The 24032-nt window shown below is 52.2% G+C and overlaps 1 protein-coding gene across 1 annotated transcript; it reads right to left on the bottom strand.

Moving 5' to 3' along the window:
* Positions 1–4196: 4196 nt before the first annotated feature.
* SCNN1B (sodium channel epithelial 1 subunit beta) lies at positions 4197–22267 on the bottom strand. The gene is made up of 14 exons (XM_037387046.1): positions 22219–22267; positions 19671–19903; positions 16376–16694; positions 15117–15501; positions 13677–13870; positions 12729–12832; positions 12086–12249; positions 11519–11626; positions 7745–7862; positions 7144–7219; positions 6912–6969; positions 6112–6173; positions 5168–5243; positions 4197–4743 (listed from the first exon to the last, which is right to left on the bottom strand). The coding sequence occupies exons 3-14, from the start codon at positions 16684–16686 to the stop codon at positions 4378–4380; spliced, it is 2022 nt and encodes a 673-aa protein (XP_037242943.1). The 5' UTR covers positions 16687–16694; positions 19671–19903; positions 22219–22267; the 3' UTR covers positions 4197–4377.
* Positions 22268–24032: the final 1765 nt, after the last annotated feature.

The following is a 24032-nucleotide window of genomic DNA, read 5'->3' as shown; positions in this document are numbered from 1 at the left end:
TTAGCCTGGTCCACAGATCTTTCTGCTCTCTTTGCTTTTTGGCTGGTTTTTGGGTTTGTTTTTTTTTCCCGTGACAGCCTCTGTCTTTTGTACAGGTGTCATTTTTTGTCCCTGTCATGCTGCATTTGCAGCTGTCCTTTTGGGACTCATTAGCCTGATGTGTTCGTCGCTGGGTAACTGTGTGCTTAGCTGCTGGAGCTGCTGGAGCTGCCGCTCTTCTGGGCAGCCCATGTCTGGTTTTGTTACACCAACATCTTTTCTGTGTTTTGTAGCACACATGTAACGTGCCGATAAAGGATATTTTACCAGTGGTATGGGTTTTTGAGTGAAGTTGGATTTCTTTGCTGTTATCAGCTGGACTTTGGTGATGTTTTACTGCCAAAACTGCAGTTTGGGGGAGGGGTGAGGAGAGCAGAGGTGTTTTATAAACAGGTTTTGGTTTTTCTGAATTTTGTTGCCCAAAAAAATTTTCAGAGTAAGGAAGTAAAATGTGTTTTCTGGGTGACTTTTTTTTTTCTTGGTAAGATTTTCAGTTAGATGTTTTCTCTTTTGTTTCAGAGTATGAAAAGTCTATTAGAGAAATCCCCAAATGAATTGGAAATTTGCTGCTGTTTTGTGTTGAGACTTCTCAGGTGTCTTGTTCGGCTGTGATTCATGAAGCCTTTCCCCTGGAGGGCTCTGGGTCCAGCTCTGCGTCTGGGCCTGTGCATTGCTCAGCTGACTCTTCCAGTGGCTGCGCTGCTGCTGCAGCAAGAAAAAAACCCCACTTTGTGCACATAGGCTTATCTGCAATCAGTCCATTTAGGGGAGAGTGCCAAGAGAGCCGAAGTCAAGTACCTGAGGCACTTTCCACTTTTATTAGTTGTCAGACACCCTCTATAAACCAGCAGTAACTGGAATAGTAAACTGTCCATGTCCTGCCAAAGAACACGCTGTTCCTTTGCCCCTGGTGCAGGACAGGTGAATCTCACTGTTTGTGCCTTTTCCATCCTTCTCCTGCCTTGTCAGTCAAAGTTGAGGATTTTTGAGGCTGTTCGTTGCCTGCTGCAGTTGCATTTCACAGGGAAGTGGCCCCAGGCCAGCCCAGCTAGGGTGAAAAGGGGCTGGAAGGTGTAGCCTCCCCTGCCAGCTCTACAGCCTGAGACCTGCTGCCAGCCCGGGGATGGCAGCAGCCCAGGTGCTGCCTTTCGGAGTGTATCTTCATGTTTGAACAGCTATTTGGATTCCCACACAATGGGACTTACTGGTAGTGTGGTTGACAGTGTTGTCTGTTGGTGAGAACGTGAGAATAGATGCCCAGGTTCTTGTTCTCAGGTTTCCTAGTGTTTTAAGCAAATTCTATTGTGTCTTTTGGAGGGAGTGGTGTTTTTTTACTATTGCAAAATTCTTTGGCGGTCTTTGTCAAGTATTGGCTTGTGTGCGTATGCTGAATGCTGAATCAGGAGGGGAGGGTGTCAGGTCCTTGTTTCCAGCTCAGCTGGGATGTGGGTGGAGTGCTGTCAATTTACAAGAGCTCTCTTTTTCTGGTGAAGGAGGCTGTCCTGTGGGTTTGTGGTGCTTGGGAGAGAAGCACCCCTTTAGGGAGAAGGGAAGTGAGGTCTCAGGCAGGAAAAGTCTAGGACAACTTGTAAGAGCTGGATTCCTCTGTCTTTACAAGCATCCTAACCACCTTTTGTCTGCCCTGTCACTGCTCCGGTTGGTTTTATGTGCTTGTGGAGCTCACACCATACCCAGGGTTAGATGATTTTCTTGCAGAGCAGCGTGTTCCTGGGCTTTCGGTCGTTTGCTCTTCTAAATGAGAACCAGCTGATGGATAAGGGGCTGGGGGCAGCATGTGAACTTCATAAGATTGTGCTCCCTATATGTGGATTTTTGTTCCTTATATCTTTTAATTTAGGTATTCTCAGGCTGCAGATGTCTGTAAATTGCCCCTGTTTTTCCACTCCTCATCCCAGCCAAGATCAGAGGTGAGTATGGTCTCACCAGCCCAGGAAGGTGAGGGATGAGGTCTGTGTGCTCAGTCCTTGTTTAGTTGTTCCAACTCATAAGGAATCTGGTGCTGAAGGATGACAGTGTCGGCTCTCTCTTCTCCTAGTGTAGTGTAGCTGTTGTTTGCTTAATGTACGAAAGATGATCATACGTTGTTTCTGAGACAAAACTTGTAGAGGAATCATTCAGATGCTAAAAAAAAGCCTGTAAAGCATTAGCTGGAATGAGCAGCATGTTCTGCAAATGAGAGTGCTCTGCCGAGTGGCATAGCATCAGCTTCTAAATAACCTCCTCATTTTCTCATAATCTCCTGATTTTCAAGCAGTGACAACTAAAACAGCCTCCAGCTCAGGAGGTCCATGAACCATGGCCTGCCAGGAGGGTGATCCCAGGGAAGGGCTGTTCTGCACCTGGTTGCAGGCTCTTCCCGTTGCATCGGTTTCTGGGCACTGTCAGAATCAAAAACCTCAGCCAGCGGGTTGCTGAAGCACTGACCAAGAAGCAACAGTGAAACCTTTGCATGGTTTCTGAACTGCTTCTAATGACTGGCTCTGTAGGATTTGTTAATTTACTCATTTTTGAGCATCATCCTGCACACGTGGAGTGACAGGTTCTGGGACTCCTGTCACTGGGCTGAAACCCAGGAGGATGTGAAGGTGCACATCATGGATATACACCGAACTCCCCTGATACTCACCCCTCTTTCACATCAGCAAAAAACCCAAACAGGTTGAGAATGTGATTTCCAAAGCTGTTTCGTTATCAAAAAACATGAATTTAATTTAAAAAAAGTGGTTAAGCTTCTTGTTGTTATGATCACCAAGAAAAATCGGAAAAAGTCTGTAAAAATTCAGGTATCAGAAGTAATAGAAAAATCAAAACTTTTAACTCGCCGTTACTTCTGGAACTCATCATAAAATTTAAAATATTCATGAATCAAGTCTTCTTAAGACTGCAAATATTCCATGCATTAATTTCTTGTAACTGTACTGCAGCAGTGTTAGACCAGCTATATGCCAGTAATTAAGGGTTTGACTTTTTCAATGAATTTTGAAGACAATTTCCCCCGTGTGGGGCAGCATCGGCTGTGCCGGCGGCATCTCACCTGGCAGATCATCCCCGTGTTCCTCGGTCCTGCTGGCGCTGGTGGTCAGCAACTAGAGCGACCACATCCACCGCTGCTGAAGGGGGATGGAGAGACCCTCAGCACACTCCCCCCCAGCAGCTCTGTGCCAGAGCACCCGGTGCTTGGGGAGCTTCAGGTGAGGGAGCATGGACCCTCCTCACCGCTGCGGCTGCCCCTGCCACCCCGCGTTGGCACCAGGCGCCGTGCCCAGAACATCGTGTTCCCGGTCACATGATTTAACCACACGATCGTGTTTCCTCTTGAAGTTTTGCAAAAGTACTTCAGTAAGGCAGGTCCTGGGGGCTTGTGATGGGCTCCTGGGAAAGCGGGGGCTGGGACCAGCTGGAGGTCAGGTGAGCTCTGCCCAGCTCAGCCCAGCCCTGCGGGGACCACCAAGCCCCCTGGCTGCCTTCTCATCAGGGCGAGCCCAGCACCTCCCCTTCTTGCAAGCCGCTGCCATCAGCCTCTTGCCAGCGCTGAACTGCACCCGCTGCCAACAGGAAACTTTAAAGGCAACTTTTTATTTATTTCCAAGAGTGGTACTGTTAGACAGCCTGGCACTTCCTTCCCACACCTCAGTCTTTATGGTGGCCGGAGTATTTATCTTGGACACACATTAACAGCTGTGCTCATCTGCGGCGCAAGTGTTAAATCCTGAGCAGCAAACAGGGCACCCGTGGCCTCCCAAAGCTAAGGGACAGTTTTCTTTCTCGCTGTTTCCACTGTAGTTGTTTAGGGTTGGAAATACCGCGACCTCAGATGTCAAAAGTAGCTTGGGTCCCAACCCGAGGGTCCGACCCACGGCGCAGTGCAGCTGTGGCACATGCTGTGCCATGTCTCAGCATCTGCTGCCAGGACATCCCGGTCTCTCCCCAGCACCGCCGCCCTCCCTGCTGCTGCAGCCCTGCCTCAGACTCCAGCTGCAGCCCTCGCAGCTGCCTCCACCTGCTCTTCTCACTAGGAAGCACTTCCCACCCATGCGTTAAAAAGAAACACTGACTTAATGATTCTATAGCAACGCTGATGTATACAAGCTCTACATGCTAAAGCCAGAGCACGACACCGACTCCATGAGGTTTATTACAGGGTTTATTAGGCAGAGCTTCTTCACAGTGAACAGTCAGGGAGGGGAGGACAGCCAGGGCTTTTTAATTCCTTCCTAATTTTGGTAGAGAGTAAAAGATTGCTCAGCGAGTGATAAATGATGCGTGGCGGCAGCAGCCTGCCATCGGCAGCCCTCGGGAGGTAACGGGGTGCGCGGCTCACTCGGTCTCTGTGTCGCTGTCGGGCCCAAGGACGTCGAGGGGCTGCACGCGCAGCGAGTCGTAGTTGGGCGGGGGGGTGCCAGGCTCGGGGGGCAGCGCCTCATCCCTGGGGAGGGTACCTGTGTCCTCGGGCTGGAAGCCCAGGTTGGTGTGAGCCTCCACCAGCTCTGACACTGTCGGGGGTTTGTCCGGGTACCGCGCCTGCGCCCGCTTCTGCTTCAGGCCTTTGCACCAGCTGATCACGTTAATAACGGTGATCCACAGCGAGTCGATGATGATCTCCCCGAACTCGATGAGGCACAGCACCGAGCCCCCCATCCAGAACCCAAACTGGCCTCCCAGGCTTGACAGCAGCCAAACGATCTGTGGGGAAGAGAGCAGAGTGAGCCGAGGCGGCAAACCCCGGTCCCTGATCAGCCCCTACCGATAGCTGGGTGATGTCCCCACCACTCCTGCCCCCGGGACCTGCCTGCCGAGTCCCTTGCCCGGTGGCTGCTGCCCAGCCAGGGCTGCACTCGCTGGGGCTGCTTATCGGTGACCTGCCCTGCACTGGCGATGGGGACAGGAGGTGGAGGGGAAGAGCAAAGCTGGGGCTGTGAACCAGCCGGTGAAGGCGGCTTTGTCCGCTTCCTCGCAGCAGCACCCAGGGACTCGCAGACTATCCCGGTGAGGGGCATCACCGGCCAGGAGGAGCTGAGCCCTGCCTGTGTGTCCAGCATCACTTGTTTCTGCATCTGTTCTCCAGGCGCTTGTGGCCCTGGGTGGAAGGGCAGGGATGGGCACTCACCGTTGTGGCAGCGGACTCGGAGATGGTGCGGTAGTTGTACTCCTGGAAGTAAATGTTCAGCTTGATGATGCCGTTTCTGTAGGAGACAAAGAGCAGCTCGGCACAGAGCTGGGCTGCAGGCACCCAGCACCTCCACCCCCCCACCTGCCTGCAGGCAGGGCTGCGCAGAGCCCCACCAGAGCCGCTCATGAGGCTCCACCAAAACATCTCTCTGGCACATGGAAGACATTAAAAAGTTCCTCCTGAAGAAGCCCTTGGGCACCTGGAAGCTTCTTTGGGGCTGTTTGCCTTGTTCTTCCCAACTGCTCTGGTTGGTCTAGAGGGGCCATCACCCCTCCTCAGTGCCCTGTACCTCGTGGCCCCGTGTGCGTTGACAGAGTGGCTGCACCATGACCGACCACGTCACAGGGGGCTTAATGTGTATGGATCAGCCAGAATCTGTGGAACTGTTTCCTGCTTCTCTAAATTTTTTTCTTTTCCATTGGGGAGAAACTCCCCTCCCTCTAATTCAGGGTTTAGGTTCTCAAAGGGAAACTCACCAGTTACCCTAATTTTGGCGCATCCCTTCTACTGCTGCTGCTCTTGGCAGGTTCAAAGATGTAAGTATGAAGGGATGAATGTTATGATACAGGAGCTGGACCCTGGCAGTTCACAGCTTCAGAGCTTCCAGGCTCCTACGTGTGACTGATTACAGGTGCTGCTGTCAATGCTGATTTTAATTTAGCTGCACATTTGAGTTTGTCTGAGTTTGTCACTATGGAGAGTAGAGGATATGCATGAAGTGCATTTCAGATTTGCTTTATGTACCTTGCGGGCAAACATGCGCCAAATCTTTTTCTCCCTTTGCATCAGCATATGTGTGCTCTGGCCCATTGCCAAGGTTCATGTTAATCTAATGTTAACAGGCTCAATAGAGAAGATAAAGTGGTTGTTCCTTCACTTACCTGTCCAGAGTCACATTTGTTGACATATCCCTTTCATAAGACAGAATATGGAAAATCCAGTCCTAGGAAAACGAAATTTATTCAGAACCAAGCAGAAGCATCCTCTCTGGGCACCTGCTGGGGCAGGAGCCCAAGGGAGTTGCAGAACCCTGAGCGGTCCTGGTTTGATCCAGCTCTATAAAATTAAAAGCATGGGAAAATGCTGAGTAACACGTTCAGCCAGTGCCGCCCACCCTGCTCGCACTCCATGCTGGGCGGTTACGGCATCTCCCCACGCTGCCTTGACCTGATCTGACTTTGCATCGATGGGTGATGTCAAGTGCCCGGTGGGGCTGCAGGTCCATTTGGCTTTAATGGTGAGTCCCCAAGTCCCTGGTGTGACGTGCTCTGAGCAAGGCAGAGGCAAGCACCAGGAGCCTGGGAGAGGAGACAGCGCCTGCTCGGCTGTCGGCAGCCTGCCACAGACCTGAACCAGGCAGGTTCTGGAACACAGTGAAGGTCGGGGCTCCTGCCCTCTCGTAGGAAGCGCACCCACACCATGCAGGTGCTCGGCCTGGAAGGTGGGTGCTCAGCTTCTCTCCGCATCCTCAGTGCAGGACCCCTGGGGAGGATGAGCTGCTGGGGCGGGGAGGGGGGGGGGCCTCTGCACAGGTGCTGCTGCCTGTCTGTATGCTGAAAACATGTAATTTAGCAAAGAGGCGCTTGTGACCTGGGCATTAGCTCTGAAAATACTGAGTGATTCATGTGGCTAAGAACAGGTAATTATTAATGTATGTTTCAAAGCAAGAAACCGGTGTTACCTCTGAAGCCTCAGACGGCCAGTCTGCCATGGAGATGGTCATCTTATACTGCGTGTCGCTGGCGGGAGGAAAGGAGAGTGTTAGCACAGAAGTTTCCCCTTCTCTGAAGTCACTGGAACTTCAGCTCTCATCCAGAAAACCAGCCCCATTTTAGAAAGGTCAGAGTTACGGCAGACGAAACGCAGGATCCCCTCCACCTTTTACAGCTGCCAGAAATGGCTTTGGTACTTACTTGCACGTTTCCTTACAAGAGTCAATACAAATCTGTCTGTGCCTTATACTTGATCTCAGTGATGAATAGCAATATGCTGTTTGGTGAAAACAAAAAACCAAAGCATCTGTTTAGATAAGGACCCCACTTACTAGATTATAATAATTTCATTTAATAAAAGAAATATTTAGGTATGAGCCTGCTGCGCAGGTTTGCTGTCTTCCCCTCTAACCTTCCTTTCCTTGGGAAACTTGGGCAAAGCGATCAGACAATTTAATAATAAATTAAAAATAGATTTTAATTTTCTGCAGACAGGTTCTATACAGTCAGCTTGCCCAATGTCAGTATTTTTGGCACAGCCCTGGCCAGCTGCAGGGTTGGGAAGGTGACTGCCTGCTGGAGCTGCCCACACGGAACCATGCCACCGGCCCTTGCCCGCCCTGGGGAGCACTGGGCCCCCCACCCCCATGCATGGACCCGAATGGCCACGGGGCCACGTTACACAGGCAAAAGCCTTTACCTGTTGCATTTACAACAGCAATAAAACTCGCGTCCGCTCCCACCCCTCCAGCACACTAGGACCCTGGGAAGGCTGTGCAGTTAGTTTTGTTCATGTTCTTACCCCAACCTGGGTTATCTTCATTATTGCAATACTTTACCCCTTCAGGTAAAGGAAACATATAGTGACCACATCCACAGATTTCAATCATGTGATTTTGGAAACAAGAACGCAGGCAAGCCTGGAAAAGGGAAGAGGGAGCTGCTTAGATGCGGGCTGAAGCCCCCTGCCTGCCTCTGCTGCTGGAGGCTGCGCTGGCTAGGAGAATTGCTGGGTCCCAAGGTATTTTCTCTCTTTTGCATGGAACAGATGATTTTGTGGCTGGACACAGAGGAAGCTGAAGCCACGGAGGGAGAAGTACAGCCGGAGCCCATCCCTCCCACGTGCACCGAGCATCACCAGGCGACACAGCAGGCTCTGGAAGTCCGGCACAAGTCACGCTGGCTTTACAACAGTGAGGCGAGGCTGGCAGATCAGCTGCCATGTACAGAGCTTTGCACTTCGGTCCTGGTTTTCTTTGTGATGCATTTTTCCTGCCACTCCTGGAGATTTCAAGGGACGTCCCAGTGGGAGCTGCTGAGGGTAAGTCACCTCGCAGGAGCAGAAGGAAACTCAGTGCCTGCTCCCAGTCGCACAAGAAACTGCTCATTTCTGAACTATTTTAGGGCTTCATGGAAGTAATACCGAGTTTCCAAAAAGGAATAAAAATGTTGTGTTACACCCATAGACACTGTTGTTGTCTCCAGGCTTTATATGATATACTGACAAAGGGCTGGTTTCCACTTTAAAGCCCGACTCTAAAAATGCTTCAACACAGAGAGCAGGTTTTAGAAATCTGAATTATCTTATCTGTGCATCTGCTTCTCTCCTTGAAGGGATTGCAGCTGCAGCTTCGGCAGTGTGCGAGCCAGGCTGCAGCGCTGCCATTAGCTCAGTGAGGCATGAAGTTAATCACCCGAGATTGGAGTGGGATTCTGGATGAAACAGTGCACAAAGCAATAACAAAGTCTATGAAAAGATGATTAAATTTAACAGCTCCAGCTAGGTAGAACAGCCAGAGAATTTCTGTGTGATACGAAATGCTTACAGAGTTCACTGCAATCAGGGAGTGATGGAAAAGCTGGATTTTGCCAAGAGGTCTCTGAAGAGGTCTCTGGATTACGTGGACATAGAACCCCAGCCAGCATTTAGCAGCTTTTAAGTAATAATGCAATCATTTCAAGTATTTGCTTAAACGTTATAAAAGCATCTTAAAAAGCAGGATAAAGTGGTCCTATTGTTATAATTATATAAAGGCAGAAATATAAAAAATGCCTGCTAGACCAAAGGTCTCCTACTTGTCCAAGCATTTGTAAATAATCCCCAAAATGGTTTTGATGTTCTCCTTACAGCCAGATCTCGCCCTCCAGCTTCTCCCTGATGCTATAGCTTGTTACAAATTAACTGGTGCTTAATGTTTACACTATATTTTTCTACAGATTCAAGGTTTACAAACACTCAACTTTCTCATCACAATTTTAAAGCAAAGGTCTGTCTTCATTGCCTATACAAAACAAGCAGGCATTTTCAGTGGAAAAGTGACTTATTTCCCTTAAAGAGAAATCCCCTTAAAGAGAAAGAGTTGGAGGGTTCAGGACAGGAATCCCTCCTGTATATTCCTCTCCTGTTGGGGTAAGTACTACTTGTGTACACAAAATAGGAGCTTTGCTTTGCACATTAGAGCAATGCCCTGGCTAAAACCCAGAACACAACAGTTCCCCAGGCAGCTTTTATCCTCCCAGCACACCCCCAGCAGCAGGAGCCAGCCCAGCTCATGAAAAGCATCACATTAACGCCTCAGCATAAGCTTCCCAGAGCCACAGTGTCCATTCATGCTGCAAGACGGCGCCTGCGGATGGAGCAGCTTTGCTGTCCCGGTTACAGTGTCACACGCTGCTATGGCCATTGCTCAGAACCCCTTGAGTTTAGGGAAGCTCGCCTGTGGACATGGGCAATGACTAGAGTCTACCCCTTGCTGGTTGGTCTGCCTATAATTAAAAGATTTCAGCCAAGCATGGAAATTGTAGGGCAAAACCAAAGATATCTCACAGCTGAAAAAGAAACTAATTGCCTTAATCATAGAATAGAATCATTTAGGTCGGAAAAGACCTTTAAGACCACTGAGTCCAACCCTTAACCCAGCACTGCCAAGGCCACCACTAACCATGTCCCCAAGCGCCACACCTGTGTGTTGTTTGAACGCCCCAGGGACAGTGACTCCAGCACCCCCTGGGCAGCCTGTTCCAGGGCTGCACGACCCTTGCGGGGAAGGAATTTTTCCCAATATCCCATCTCAACCTCCCGTGGTGCAACCTGAGGCTGTTCCTTGTGATCTGGGAGAAGAGACCCCACTCCCCCCTTGCTACAGCCCCCGCTCAGGCAGCTGTAGGGAGCGGTCAGGCCCCCTGAGCCCCCTTTCTCCAGGCTGAACACCCCAGCTCCCCCCGCCGCTCCTCACAGGGCTGGTGCCCCAGCCCCTTCCCCAGCCCCGTGCCCGTCCCTGGGGCGCTCCAGCCCCGCGGTGTCTGTCTGGGAGTGGGGGGCCCAGCACCGAACCCGGGGTCCCCGCTGCGGCCGCACCAGTGCCCAGCACAGGGGGACGGGCACTGCCCTGGGCCTGCTGGCCACACGGTTTGGGACACGAGCCAGGGTGCTGTTGGCCACCTGGGCACACTGCCGGCCCATGCCCAGCCGGCCGTCAGCCAGCCCCCCCAGGCCCTTCCCCCCAGGCAGCTCCCCAGCCGCGCTGCCCCCAGCCTGTCACGCTGCGTGGGGCTGGTGTGACCCGTGTGCAGGACCCGGCAGCGAGCCCTGGTGACCCTCACCCAGCTGCCCTCAGCCCAGTGACACGGCAGGAACAGTTATTCTTTTAAAGGAAACCTGAAAGGAGCAAAACTGCTCCGCAGCCTCCTGCAGCTAACGTGGGAAGCCATCGGGCTAACGTGGTGCAGAGGACGGGGAGCTCTGCGCTCCCAATGGGACACTGGAAGATGCTTTTTCCCACTGTTTCCTATGATGCTAAAGCACTGGCATTAACCCAAGCTGTTGGGAGCCTCACCCTGTTCCAGACACCCTCCCCAGCACTGCGGAGGGGGCTGCCTCCCGGCTCCGGCACCCTGCAGCAGCCCAGGCGCACCCTGCTCTTGCTTCGCCTGGTTTTCAGGACGTGGGGGAACCCTCCGCTTTGGGGACCGGAGCTCTGAGACGGCACAGTACAAGGAAAGGACCAGCATTAAACTGTGCTCATTATGTGCAAGTAAAAATATTTGCTTTTTTGTCTGCAAATTAGGACTTTGCTGGTAGGTCATACACCCATGTAACCACAGAGACCGGGGGGGAGGGTTTGCTGCCATTTGGCTTTTGAGGAAATTACAGAAATGACCATTTTCATCCTCTCAAAATGAGACAAAATTCACACCTGGCCAAGGGAACAATAACTAGTGATGCCCTCTCCTTGCCACACAAACTGTTCTGCTGTGAGAATGACAAACTGAAGATTACACTACACTGTGCTGCCTGCCAGAGCAACGGTCCTTATCTTTTAATGCAAGTTTCAATACCTGCATCGTTAGGACTTGCTCCTGCCATACAGTTATTTCCACTGGGTCCACTGGGATCATTTCCAAACCTGGGTCTAGAGTGCGGATTTATTACCAGAAAAGAAGGTTCCCATGTTTAGGTTATGCTTTCTACTTTATCATTGCTGATCCTCCAGTAATCCTGCATGCTAGTCAAATATTTTAATGGCTTTGATGATTTTTCCTAAATAGTCGTGTTTGATTTAAAAGTGTGTTTTACCTGTATGGAATAGGAGGTATTATATTGGCTGTAGAGATTTTTCACAGGGACATCAGACCCATTCATGGTGCAGTCACTGTAGGGATAGCCCATCCGTTCCAGTTCATCCTGAAAGAAAACCAAAAAAGCAAACTTCAGTAGTTATTGCTGCTCCCCAGGTCCCTGGTGCCAGTTTTCTAGAGACTCTGTAATTCCTTCATTCCCTGCTCTCTTTGAAAAAAATCAAAGGATCGTAGGCAGCAGAGCTGAAGGAGGTGCAGCCCATTCCCCAGGGCGGATCGAGGTAGATGAGGGTGTCCAAAAGCAGCACGTTTTAGCGAGGCACCTTCTGACACGCTAAAGGAAGAGGCAACAATGATCTGAGCTCAATATTTTGGCTTCAATAAAGTACTTTTTGCCAGGACAGTTACATAAAAGTCTCCATAAACTGTTCCAGCCCACAGCTAGCATATACCCTGACTCTTTTGGTTTGAGCCAGTTCAGCCAAGACTTAAAACAAACTTGGTTGCAGTCCCATCAGATAACATTATTCTCAGACAATCTGCTCTAGAGGAATGCCACACATACCACTAACACGCCGATGGAGGTTTCCGTCCCGGCCATTGCATAGATGCCCTGATCCTTAAGGAAGGGGAAGCTCTTCTGCTGGTGCAGCATGAGCCTGGCCCCGGCAGCGGATGACAGGTAGGGGATGTAGTCTTGCTGGCTGATGTCCAGAATTAACTTCAGCCCTGGGACACCAGACAAAACACTCAGAACAGGAATTGCATCAAAATGTGAGTCTTTGGGAAAAAAAAACAACCAACAACCCAGAATCTATTTTCTTCTTGCTGTGCACAGAAACCTCTGTTCTGTGGGGAAGGGTCGGGTCCATGGCAGCCTTACGCATGCCTCAATACATGGGATCGCGAGGGCACCGAGTGGGAAAATTTGAGCGAGCACTCAGACATGGCCTCCACAATTTTGACTCTCCAGATGTTGCACTTTTGCTAGGTTTAACATCTGTAGTCACATTCCTTGTTTCTATGTGGCACAGTCCCCTTCTGGGGGCTTATCCCCTTCTGGAAAACCACGACTCCATGCTGCAGTGCTCCAGAGACAAAGAAATCATCCAGCTGTTGTGTATAACAGAAATGGCCACTGAGAGACAGAATAGCTCCCAGCACTTCTGCTCCTTTAGCTCCTTCCTCCTCAGCAAAGCTGCTCTTACCAAACTCAGCTCCGGGGTTGGAAGAATTCAAAGCCTCTTCGTCCATGCCCCAGTTAAAGATGTAGCAGTTACCATGGTCTGGGTGATAGATTTGGGTGAAATTCCTGGAAGAATCATGCACAAAAACCTGTGACTCTCACGGAAGACTAAAGGGCTATAACATAACGCATCTGGTGAGACCAGAGCTTGGCAGCTACGTCTGGAATTCACTTTAAATTGCTTTGTCTGTTGAATGCCTGTATAGAAATTTCAGCTGATATAACTGCAATCAATCTGCCTTTGAAAAAATAGCAAAGCAAGGTACTGGTGTGTACCGAGACACAGCCACTGGGGATAACGCTCTGTTGGAATGGAAAGGAATAGTCTGTCACACAGAAGAGAGAAATAATTGCTTGATCTGAGCTATGGTAACAGGTTTTGGCTGGTGTTATATCTCATTCTTTGATGACAATTCTCTGTTGCCCTCTTTGCTGCCTCCTTGCAGCCTGGGGTGCTGCTGTGCACTCATGTTTCTCAGAACGGGATATATAAATTTTGTCTCTGTAAGAAACAACAATGGCTAAAACCCATTTCAAGAGCCTTGTGTAAAAAGAGGGGGATGTAACTGAGGGCTGCACCGCTGTGCAGGGGGTACGCTGACTCAGCACCTGGGCTGGCAGCTGGTTATCACTAAATACCCTGGGATGGTCCCACAGATGCTGTTAGTCTTGATACATCATGAGCAAAACAGACCATCCAAAACTAAAACTCAGGCCAGCACTATCCCAAAATAACCCATTTCAGCTAGAATCACATACAGAAACCCTCTGGGAAATGTTGTTAAAGTTAAGGACCAGAGAAATCTCTTTATGAATTGATAAATACCTTAGAAAAAGAAAGAGGCTCCTTTAGCATCCTGTACCTTTCCCGATGTGACAGAAAAGGGCAGGGAGCTCGGTGTGCACCTACTTGTAGTTGCAGGGTTCAGCCCCATAGAGACATGCCAGGATCATGTCTTCTGCCTGGTAGCCCATCCTGATTCTCTCTTGCAGCGGGACTTTGGAGAGGATGCTGGTGGACTGCAGGATGTACCACTCGGTCACCGCCTGCGCCGCGCTGGTGAAGTTCCTGTAGGTGCAGTTGTTGGAGCCCTGATGGCTGCACTGGGGACACACAGCAGGCAGGTCTGAGCCCATCCCGCGGTGGGGACGGCAGGGGGGACGTACGGCGTGTCCTCTCTCCCTGAGCGCACCAGGCATGATGCCAGCCCTGCCTGCTGCTCCTGGGGAAATGAGAGGTACGGCCAGAGGGAGCCGGCTGCCCCACCGCAAGCGTTCACAGGCGGGTCCTGCCCCAAGGAGATTCCCAGCTGGGCAGATCCTCCATCAGTCCCCGTGTTACCTCCACAAGCTTACAGAAAACATCACTTTTTGGCCAATTTTTAAGGCTGGAGTTGCCCCAGCTTCCAAGGTCTGGTCAGGCAGGGTCCATGAAGCCTTTGTCAGAGCAGAGGGTGGGGGGTCACGAGACCCCCACGTGCCTCTGGGCTGAGGACCGCAGCAGGGGCGGCAGCTGCAGCTTCTCCCCGGCATTTTAGGTGCCAGACCCGAGGGAGAGGTGAAGGCGGTGGGGAGCGCGTGGAGCACCTCTGCCCTGCTCTGCCCTGGGCTCAGCCTGCAGCAGGGCTGCGCGGGGGCACCACGGGGGACATGCAGCATGGCCCTCGGCGCTGCTGGCAGACCGCGCCGACCGACACAGCGCACAGCTCGGTTACTGCCCATTGCCGACCAGCGTTACCAGCACCCCCTCCCCAGGGGCTGCCGGGCCTGCTGGCAGGATCCGCTCCGTACCTCTGATGCAGTGCTAGGCTACACGCTGTCAGAGCTTTCTTCCATGAAGAACCTGCTCATCTTACTGTTGTTACGCAGCTACCTAAAGTTCACCACAGACTGACTTTACACAGCTCCTTGCTGGGTTTTCTTTCATATAGGGAAGTTTATTTAGAGTATGATCCTGCTGCAGGCCCCACATGCAGAAATCCAGCAGCTTCAGCTGGGTGTCTGGCTGTGTATTCCTGCAGGGCATCAGACCCCCTCTCTGAAAATTAAAAAAATCTTAAAATATCTCTGTGCTGCCTTCCTCCGAAAACCAAGCAAACAGCTCTGTGGTATTGAAACAACACACCATTAACTTGCAAACTGCCCACGGGCCCTGTGTGCCCTGCACGAGGGTGCTGCCAGTACAGGCAGCCCCCAGCCCCGGCACAGCCAGACCAGAGCCCCGAGGCTGAGTGGCCCTGGGCAGCTGGTGGGGAAGGGACACCCATCTCCATGCTGCATCCCTGCCACTGCGCACCACGCTGCCCACCCCTTGCCCCTTCCCAGCTGCCTCCTGTGGGACCCCTCTCACCAGCTTCACTGCCAGCTTGTACTTCTTCTCTTCTGACGTTGTATTGGCCAGGGCAGGTGGAGCAGCAGTTTGGTTACCCACAGAAGTTTGGTCATCTGCAGAGGTTTGGTTGTCTGCAGAGATCTGGTCACCTGCAGAGGTCTGGTTGCCCGCAGAGGTCTGGTTGCCCGCAGAGGTCTGGCTGGTCTCAAAGATGTCCAGGATGATGGGGTTGTCTTTGTTGTGCTCATCGATGAGGACCAGGGGTATCTGGTGCCAGAGCCCCAGGTCGAGTGGCAAGGAGGTGTTCTCACTGCTGTTCCCTGGCGTGGGCTGCAGGATCCTCTCCAGAGCCACTTCGATGAGCCTGTCCAGCTCTTTCAGCAGATGCTTCACCTCTGAGTATCTGCAGGACAAGGAGCAGTTACCAGGTGGTGTCAAGGTCATGGGGGTGTGTAGCAACTCATCTGAGCTCATCTGCTGCACCGTTGTCTTAGACATTCCTGGGGACCTGAAGATTTACTGGAGGACAGTGGTAGCCTCCATGCAGAGCACGGCCGGCTGGGACATGGGCATCCCAGCAGCCTGCAACCAGGAAGAAAACCAGCAGGAGGATAAAGAGGGAGCGCAGCAGTGGTGAACCTGCCAGCACAGAACCAAACTGGTTGTATTTTAGTAATTCACTAGTTTACACAAAACATCTCTAGCAAGCAGAGAGAAAAAACAATCCCAAAGTAATTCCTGTGTTGGTTGAGAGCATCTTGCCTTGGGCTACATCATTGCACGGACGTAAATTTAAAACAACCCTAACAAAAGTCAGTTACTCCTTTGAAATTACGATCGAGTTATATCACTGCAGCTCCCAGCTGATACTACTGTTTAACCAGCTCTTTATGGCCAGAGTGTAAGCGATAACAGGTATGTTCATGGCGAGGAAGGAGAAAGAAAGGAATTGTGGGGAAAGATCGAGAGACTGATTTTTGTTGTAACAAGCGAGTTGAACTTCGAGTTTTCCCTGAGCCAGGGAAAGTTTGCAGGGAGGCAATAACCATCATTAGATCAACTGATACAGTAAGGAAACGCAGACAAACTCGCAGGCACAGGAACCCTCCCCGCGCCTCATATCAGTCTCCTCTCTTCAGTTTTTAGTGCCACTTAGTGAGTCCATTGATGCTCCTAGTGCGCTGTCTGAGACAGGAGCAGGTCACAGTACCTTACACTGGCGGTATAACCGAGGGTGTTAAAGCACGCTGGAGTAAATTAAGCAAGGAAAAACTTACTTGAAAGGGTTGGCATTGCAGACCGTGACTGCTGGGAACTTCATGGTCTTAAAGCCAATAGAGAGAGACGAAGTGACGTTATAGGAGAGGTAGGTGTTGATGAGGATACCCCACTGCCAGAAGACCAGAGATGCAAAGAGCAAAGTTAGGAAGAACCAGATTAATTTCTTCTTCGGCCCCTCTTTGATGATGCGCTTCGGGCCGTGGGTGTTGGTGTTGTCGCAGTACCAGACCAGCAGCTCCTTGTAGGTGTAGCCAGGCCCCTTCTGCAGGCGGTGCAGCGCCCGGATGAAGTACCTCCTCAGGTTCATGCTGCGCCCTGCAAGTGGGAGAAAAGACACCAAACCAGCTGTGCTGAGAGGCAGGGTTTGCACTACGCCAGGCACACCTGTCAGCAAAGCAGAAGCAGAATAGTTACATGATGGCATGACTGTAGTTTTACAACCCAGGAGAAATCTGGAGCAGATGTCCTGCAGGGTCACGCTGTGGCAGCGACACGGCCCCTCACCTCCTGAGAGGGTACCGGAGGGAGGTTTATGCTTTGCTGTTCCAACAGTGGTGAAGGTTTTTGTCATCTCCCTTCTGGCCCCAGGAGAGTGAAGTGACTTGGACCTGCTGGACGCGGCTGTGCCCACGTGACTTACCAAGCGCTGGCCCCCGGCCCCGCACAGGTTGCAGTCAGGACCCAGGTAACTTTTTCAGAAGTCGGTATTTTGTGTGCAAACTGGTATGTCTGCAGCATCGACCGAAACCTCTGCCAACGCTAGATGGACCAAGCAGTACACTCATGAGCTGGTTTCAGGTAGAATTCAGGCTAGCAGCGTTTACTAAACGCAGGACTTAAGACAACTCTTCTTAAAAGCATTACAGTGCACCAGGCTGTCAGAGGGGGCAGGAGAAGAGGACCAGGACCCAGCAGCACCTTTCCCAGGACCAGGAATGCTGCTCAGTGCCGCTGCCTGCCACAGGAAGGACAACAGATTGGTTTTTTCCACCAAATTCCTTTGTTTTTCAGATACTATCGGTATGCTTCCACTGCTCATGTGAGGGATGCTGCATATTTTACATTCATATTGTGAGTAAACAGAATGTTTTGTGCTACTAGTTTCAGGTGAGAATTTGTGTTACTAAATCTTAATATCCTGAGGCAGGATTTCAAAACAAACCACAGTCAGCTGCTTAGAACATTTTTCAGATTTAAACTGTAGGAGAACAGAATTAAATATTAATGCTGCATATAACTTGGCACCCCAGAAGAAAGAGTGCTGAAATAATACAGCAATATTTCAATAATGATCAGTACTCAGCAACACAGAAACTAGATTAATGCAGTTACTCACAGACAGACTACCCCAGGAAGCTGAAGGGTACGTACAGGCATCCCGGGGAGTGGGACAATCCCTGTCCTTACTTTTCCAGGGGGAAAAAAAAAAAAAAAGGGTACTACGGATTATTGATTTTTTGGCCAGATCTGCGACATCTCCTGAGTAGCATATACAGAGCTTGATAAAAATATAAACCTAATAGATTTTATGGTGTCTCACTCCATGATGCAAAGAGAGGTTATATTTTCGTTGCATACCCTGTCACATGTGATGCTAGACATAGCCTGACACCACGAGGTCTTGACAGGAGAGTGCCTTGGAAAGAAGAAGCTCTAGCTACTTTCTCTGAGATTTGAGGGCAGGCTCTACCCTCATGTGAAAGCATTCTGTTCTCCAAAGAACACTTGGACCTCCCGCACCCCCCAGACCCGCAGCCCACCAGCGCATCAGCAGCTCATCCTCCGTGGACTCGTGCCACAGAGGTTCCCACCCACAGCTGCCTGCAGAAGGGTTTATGCACAGAAGGAGCTTACATTGCATCAGATGCTCGCTGGCTTTTGGGCAGGAATATAATGAAAATAGGAGCAACAACTTTAACTCAGTTACCCGTGGCTGAAGGGACAACGTGAAACACGCATGGCCGTTCTGCCTGAGCCCTCTGCTGCCGTGTGTGAGCACAAACCGTCCCAAGGCACGGCCTCAGGATTGGTCTCTGCTTTATAAAACGGTACCATCAAAACACATTTAAATCCAGAGAGACTAGCAAGGCAAACTAGTAAATATTTTCTGCCTTTTAAGAAATCCAATAAAAGGTTTAGATCAGACTAAAATTTAAAACACACCTACACCGCACTAGGCAAAACCCAGCCCGGCTGGACCTGACCGGCCGCATGCCCTGCAGCCTCTGTTTGCTCTGCTCCTTATGGACCGTGCTGGCCAGGCACCGAGCGTGGGCTTCTGCCATCCAGGGACCCCAGGGTGTCATACAGACCTTTGTGGGTTGCTCATCAACCCAACTTTGCTGGGCAAAGTTATTATTTCTTTTTATATTGTTTCCTGAGGCTGAATTCTTTTTTTTTCCTGATGGCAATGTTGAGACACATACTTATGGCCCGAGGAGCACACACGGAGTAAAAGCTCTACTTTCATAACATAGTAAGGCTAAAGATACTGAACAGCTAATTTTGATGCTGCTTTATCTTTGTTCACGGCTTTGCAGAAGTCATCGATACACACTTGTTCTCCACCTTGAATTTATTTCCATTTAGCCATCGAACCTGAGAGTGCTCTTTGCAAAGTCACGGTATGCTGGCTAGCGATAGCAAGGGGAAGGCACTGTGCTAGGCAAGGAACACCAGCTCCAAATCAGTTTTAAGCAAAGATTGAAGTGCCTTCTATCTCACTTTATCTCTTCAGTTCACCCACCGTAAAAACACTGTGCTGAAGGGCATCATTTTCACATTTTTGAGTTAGATTCCGGCCACACTGTGGAAAATAAGATTAAACTAGTTTTTGGATATGTTTTAAATTGATTCAGACTTTTTTTCCCTGCTGTCAAAGCTATGGGATCTGTTCTTTGCAAGTGCTGCTCCATCCCACAGGGCACCTGCCAGTCGGAGCACAGGGATGGGGACGGGGACAGGGACGGGGATAGGGTCAGCTGGAAGAGCATCCTCAGGCAGGATGCCTGCAGTGTCTGTGCCCCACCATGAAAACACATGGATCCCAACATTAAAAATCCAAGTTAACAAGGTGTGCTGGCCACACAGCCAAGCAGACAGTCACAGGTTTTTCACGGCACATCTTAACATGGCAGCAGAGTGAAGGACTCAGGTTTCCTCTTCCTTTAGGCATGAGCTGTGTTTCTAAACAGGTCATTCAATAAAAGAAACGGCATTAAGCGAAAGCTAAGCTTGACCATACTTCTTTTTTTCCAATCTTTTTTCTCACCTTAATAGTTTTCTTCTTACCTTTATTTCCAGAATGTTTCTAGAAAGACTTTGTGTTTCTTTCTCACTGGTAAAAGCCGCTCTGCACGAGGTGCCTTGCCCGATGGGAAGCCAAAGGCCCTGTGACAGGGCGGGGGGTCCTGCCCTGGGCACAGTCTCAGTGCTCGGATGCTGTAGCTGTTTGGAGGGGGTTTGGTACCGGTCTTGGTGCCAGCCTGGAGCCTGTCCTGCTTTCCTCCATCAGTGGGCTGCACCTGGAACGGAACAGAGAAGTGACAAATGAGGGGCAACAAGACCCACCCTCTGTCAGCACACAGATAACCGTCGCCCCTTCCCAAACCCAACCCCCCACCCCCACCCCGGAGACAGGCAATGGAGGCTGCAAGGGGACAGGAGCCGAGGGGGACATCAGGGCTGTCCCCCTTGATGGACACTTGGCCTGGCTCCTGCAGGCAAGTGGCACGCAGGGTTACAAACACCGGCCCCACAGCCGCCCTCAAACCCCTGTTATTCGTTATTTATTATTCGTTATTCACACACACAGCGTGTGAAGCTCAGGGCCCGGACACGCGGCTGCTCTCAGCTGCCACTCACTGGTTCTATTTCTCGTATGGCTGCTTCACTTCCAAGGCCCCGGTCAGGGAAGGGGAACACGCATCCATTAGTCTCCCCAACTCCTTCTCCCTTGCACTTTGATTGTCACACTGCTCTGTTTGCAGGACTGGTCTCTATCGTGCAGATAATGTCTCTCACTGTCTCCTTTGCCGGTGGGGCAGCTCCACTGCTGCCCTCAGCACCTCTGCCCTGCTGTGCTCTGGGCTGCCCCTTCCCAGCACTCTGCCACCACCTGAAATGCCCGTCAGGAGTTGACCCTGTGGAGCACAGGGTGCCACGTGCCCCTCTCCCAGCAGCACCCCCATACCTGCGATGACCAAAGCCATCCTAAAAGCAATCTGCTCCCGGCTCTAATGTGGTTTGCTTTGTGCTGGGAAGGAGGTGTCCTCACCTTCCCCCAGCAGCCCTGAGTCCAGCCCTGCATCATCCCAGCACCATCCCAGGTGAAACTCCTCCACCTTACAGGTGAGATCAGACTCCCACGTTACGAAATGATTGTGTTGACTGCGTTGAGTCTCCTCTGGGATTTTCCTAGGGCAATTGCCACTTAAAGACATAAGCAAAACTCAGCACACTCCTGGAAGCTCCAGGGTGGTACCTCGGCTGCAAAACCACTCCGACACCATGAGGACTGATACTGCAATTATTCAGTACTTTGCTGGGGCACAAACCAGCCGTTCCTCTTTGATCACCAGCTGCTCATCTGCCGTCTTCTCCAGAGCCTGATGAAAAGACCTTGTTTTCCTAGAGGAGACATCTATGCTATCCAGTGGTATTTTTGCAAATTAGAGGAATTTTTTTCTATTACATCACAAGTTTACAGGCTAGCAGTTGTAAAGTGGAGCAGGAATGTGGCAGTGAGCAATGAAAGCCCTTTCTGAACCCAAGGTCACAGAGTACCCAGCAGATGCTTTGCCTCGCTGTTGTGTGTGAGGAAAGCATCTGCTGCACGTGGCTGCCAGCTCAGGCACCCACGGCTGCCCCAATCTGTGCAGGCATTTGCGGGCCTCTGGTCCCACGGGCATGTGCACAGCACTTGAAGAGTATTTACAGTCTGGAAGTTTAGATAGCATTTGCCTGACTCCCTGTACCGTACGTTAGACACTCTGCCCCTTCTTGGTGGTGAGGCACTGGCACAGTTGCCCATCCACAGGATGCCCCATCCCTGGCGGTGTCCAAGGCCAGGCTGGTTGGGGCTTGGAGCTACCTGGTCTGGTGGAAGGTGTCCCTGCCCGTGGCAGGGGCTTGGAACTAGATCTTTAAGGTCCCTTCCAATCTAAACCATTCCGTGATTCTATGATACTTCCCCTGCCAGCCTAACGCTGCGTTTCCCGTGATGTCCCTGTCTCCTAGCACGATGACAAGCCTTGCTCCTCACGTGCCAGTAAGGTCACATTGCTGAGAGCCAACTCTGCTGCTTGTGCAATGCACGACGTGAATCCTGGAATGTAAGAGGCGCGATCCCCCCAGCAGCTCCCTCCCCAGCCCCAGATTATTCTGCAGCAAGGCCGGTGTCCCGGAGAGGAACCATCCCCTGCCCTCCCCGCGGGGCAGCAGCCCGGGGTGGGTGGCACATGTCCCACTGCAGAGGGAGACGGCAGTGACATCCTGGGAAGCTGCGGTTTGCTCCCACACCGGCGAGATTCGGGAAAGCCCCGTGTGAACGGAGGGGGCGGCAGCAGCGCACAGCTGGCTGCGCTGGCACAGCTGGCACGGACACCGCAGCGCTGCTGCACGAGCAGCCGAAGGTGGGGGGCTCCGCGCCTGCCCCTGCGCACGAACCCACCGTTTCCATTCCGTACCCCCGAAAGCACAGCGGAGGGCTCCCCCCATTCCTCGCCCTCTGGAGGCAACATTACGCCTTAAACCCGCGTCCCCTCCGCACGACGCAGCTGCCCCACGCGTGTCCAGCCCCCCGCGGCCCCCCCACCCCCGACCCCCCGGCCCCCCGTACCTGCCGCCCCGCCGCTCCGGCCCCGCTCCCCGCCGGCAGCGCCCGCGGCCCCCGCCCGCCCCCCGTACCTGCCCCCGCCCGCCGCGGGCCCGCCCCCCGTTCCTGCCCCGCCCGCCCCGCCGCCCTCCGCCCCCTCCCCGGGAGCCGCCTGCAAACCTCGCTGTAGTTTTCCCCGACGCCCCCCGCAGGGACCGGCAGCCGCTTCTGCTGCTGCTGCCCCAGCCCCGCCGGCACCCACGGGCACGGGCAGCGCGGGGGCGGGCACCGACCCGCCGTGATGGGGGAGCTGCCCGGGAAGTTGTGCCCGTCCCGCGGCTCCCAGATGGGCACCCGCCCCCGGGCTTTACCAAAAAGAAGGAAAATCCTGTCGGGGCGGCCGGCCTAGGGCATGGTGGGATGCGGGGGGCGCTTGGCAGGCGCGGGGGAGCCGGGGCGGCGGGCCGGGGCCGGGGGGCGCTGCCCTGACCCCTGCGTGGCAGCCGCCGCCAGGGTGGCTCCCGCCCGGTTGGTGGCGTCTCGGGTGCCAGGACATCACCGTGCCAGTGCTGGGCCACCGCCCGTGCCGGGCCACCACCCGCGCCGGTGCCGGGACATCACCTGCGCCGGTGCCGGGCCACCACCCGTGCCGGTGCTGGGCCACCACCGCCCCGGTGCCAGCAGGTGCCGGGACACCACCCGTGCCGGTGCTGGGCCACCACCGCCCCGGTGCCAGCAGGTGCCGGGACACCACCCGTGCCGGTGCTGGGCCATCACTGCGCCACTTCGGCTTTGCTCACACCGGCCTTTGGGGCAGCTGGAATAACTGCGGGTGAACCACACGGGTGCTCCGCCACAGGCTCAGAGTCCTTTCTGTAAAAGACCTTATAATCCTTTTTTTAAAGGTCTTATTTATTTTTTTAAAAAGAAGCGTAAGATCTTATAATATATATACTCTTTTCTCAAAAAAGCCTCCGCAGGCAGCTGTGTTTACTGTCAAGACTGATGCGGGGCGGCTCTCCCGGGAGTGCTCTGTGCCCCTCACCTTGCCGGCTGCCGGAGGTGTTGATGCTTCAACAGAAAGGGCCGAGCTGTGGCACCGGCAGGCCCAAGGGTGAGGATCCTTTGCCCAGAGAAACGAGCTCTGCTTCCACGAAATGACAATGAAATTAAGACGAAGGAGCTTTTCTGTTTGACCTGAGGGTGGAACACGGGCGGCCGGGGTCAGGTGCCCCCACGAGCCCTCCCAGCCCGCTTATGTGCCATTTTCACAGTGTCCAGTGTGCACTTGGGATTTTATGACTTAATCTCAATCTTAGGTGTCTTGCACACTGATTCGTGTTGATCGCTTAATTAATCCCTCTGGGGGTTTGGAGAGACACGTACCCCTCCCCCTCCCCCCCCCCCCCCCCCCCCCCCCCCGTTATTCCGTTATTTTCCTTATTTGCCTACACTGGGGCCGGCAGATTGCATGCAGTGAGGTGGGATCCCTGCACCCAACGCTGCTATACAAACCCAGTTCAGAGGTAAAACCCTGAACATCTTGAGTGATCGTGGAGACATTAAGTCTTCACAACAGAACAGTAAATGTGTATAAACCTCCTTGGCCCTGTAAATCACTGCAGAGCGGCAAAACATAGTGAAAGGTAACGATTGCCTCTTGCTAGGAAAAGTAATCACAGGTTCTTGTTCAATCAGGACTCGGTTAGACTTTCCCAAATGTCCCCGTGTTCTGTGGTTCGGGAACAAAAGGGATTTTTATTTTTAAATTGCACAAGTGTACCTCCTACCATTATGTCAGAAGTGGAATGCAGGACTGTGTTTAAACAGTATTTCCA

Source organism: Falco rusticolus, chromosome 4 (assembly GCF_015220075.1).
Source record: "Falco rusticolus isolate bFalRus1 chromosome 4, bFalRus1.pri, whole genome shotgun sequence".
In the NCBI taxonomy this organism is placed as follows: domain Eukaryota; kingdom Metazoa; phylum Chordata; class Aves; order Falconiformes; family Falconidae; genus Falco; species Falco rusticolus.
Note: the sequence above shows the minus strand (reverse complement) of the source record. Positions and strands in the feature narration are given on the sequence as shown.

Coding starts and splice junctions, on each gene's coding strand:
- SCNN1B (XM_037387046.1), bottom strand. CDS start 16,686: ATGAACCTGAGGAGGTACTTCATCCGGGCGCTGCACCGCCTGCAGAAG. Junction 15,502..16,375: donor TGCAATGCCAACCCTTTCAA/GTAAGTTTTTCC, acceptor CTTGTCCTGCAG/ATACTCAGAGGTGAAGCATC. Junction 6,174..6,911: donor GGCCGTCTGAGGCTTCAGAG/GTAACACCGGTT, acceptor TCGTTTTCCTAG/GACTGGATTTTCCATATTCT.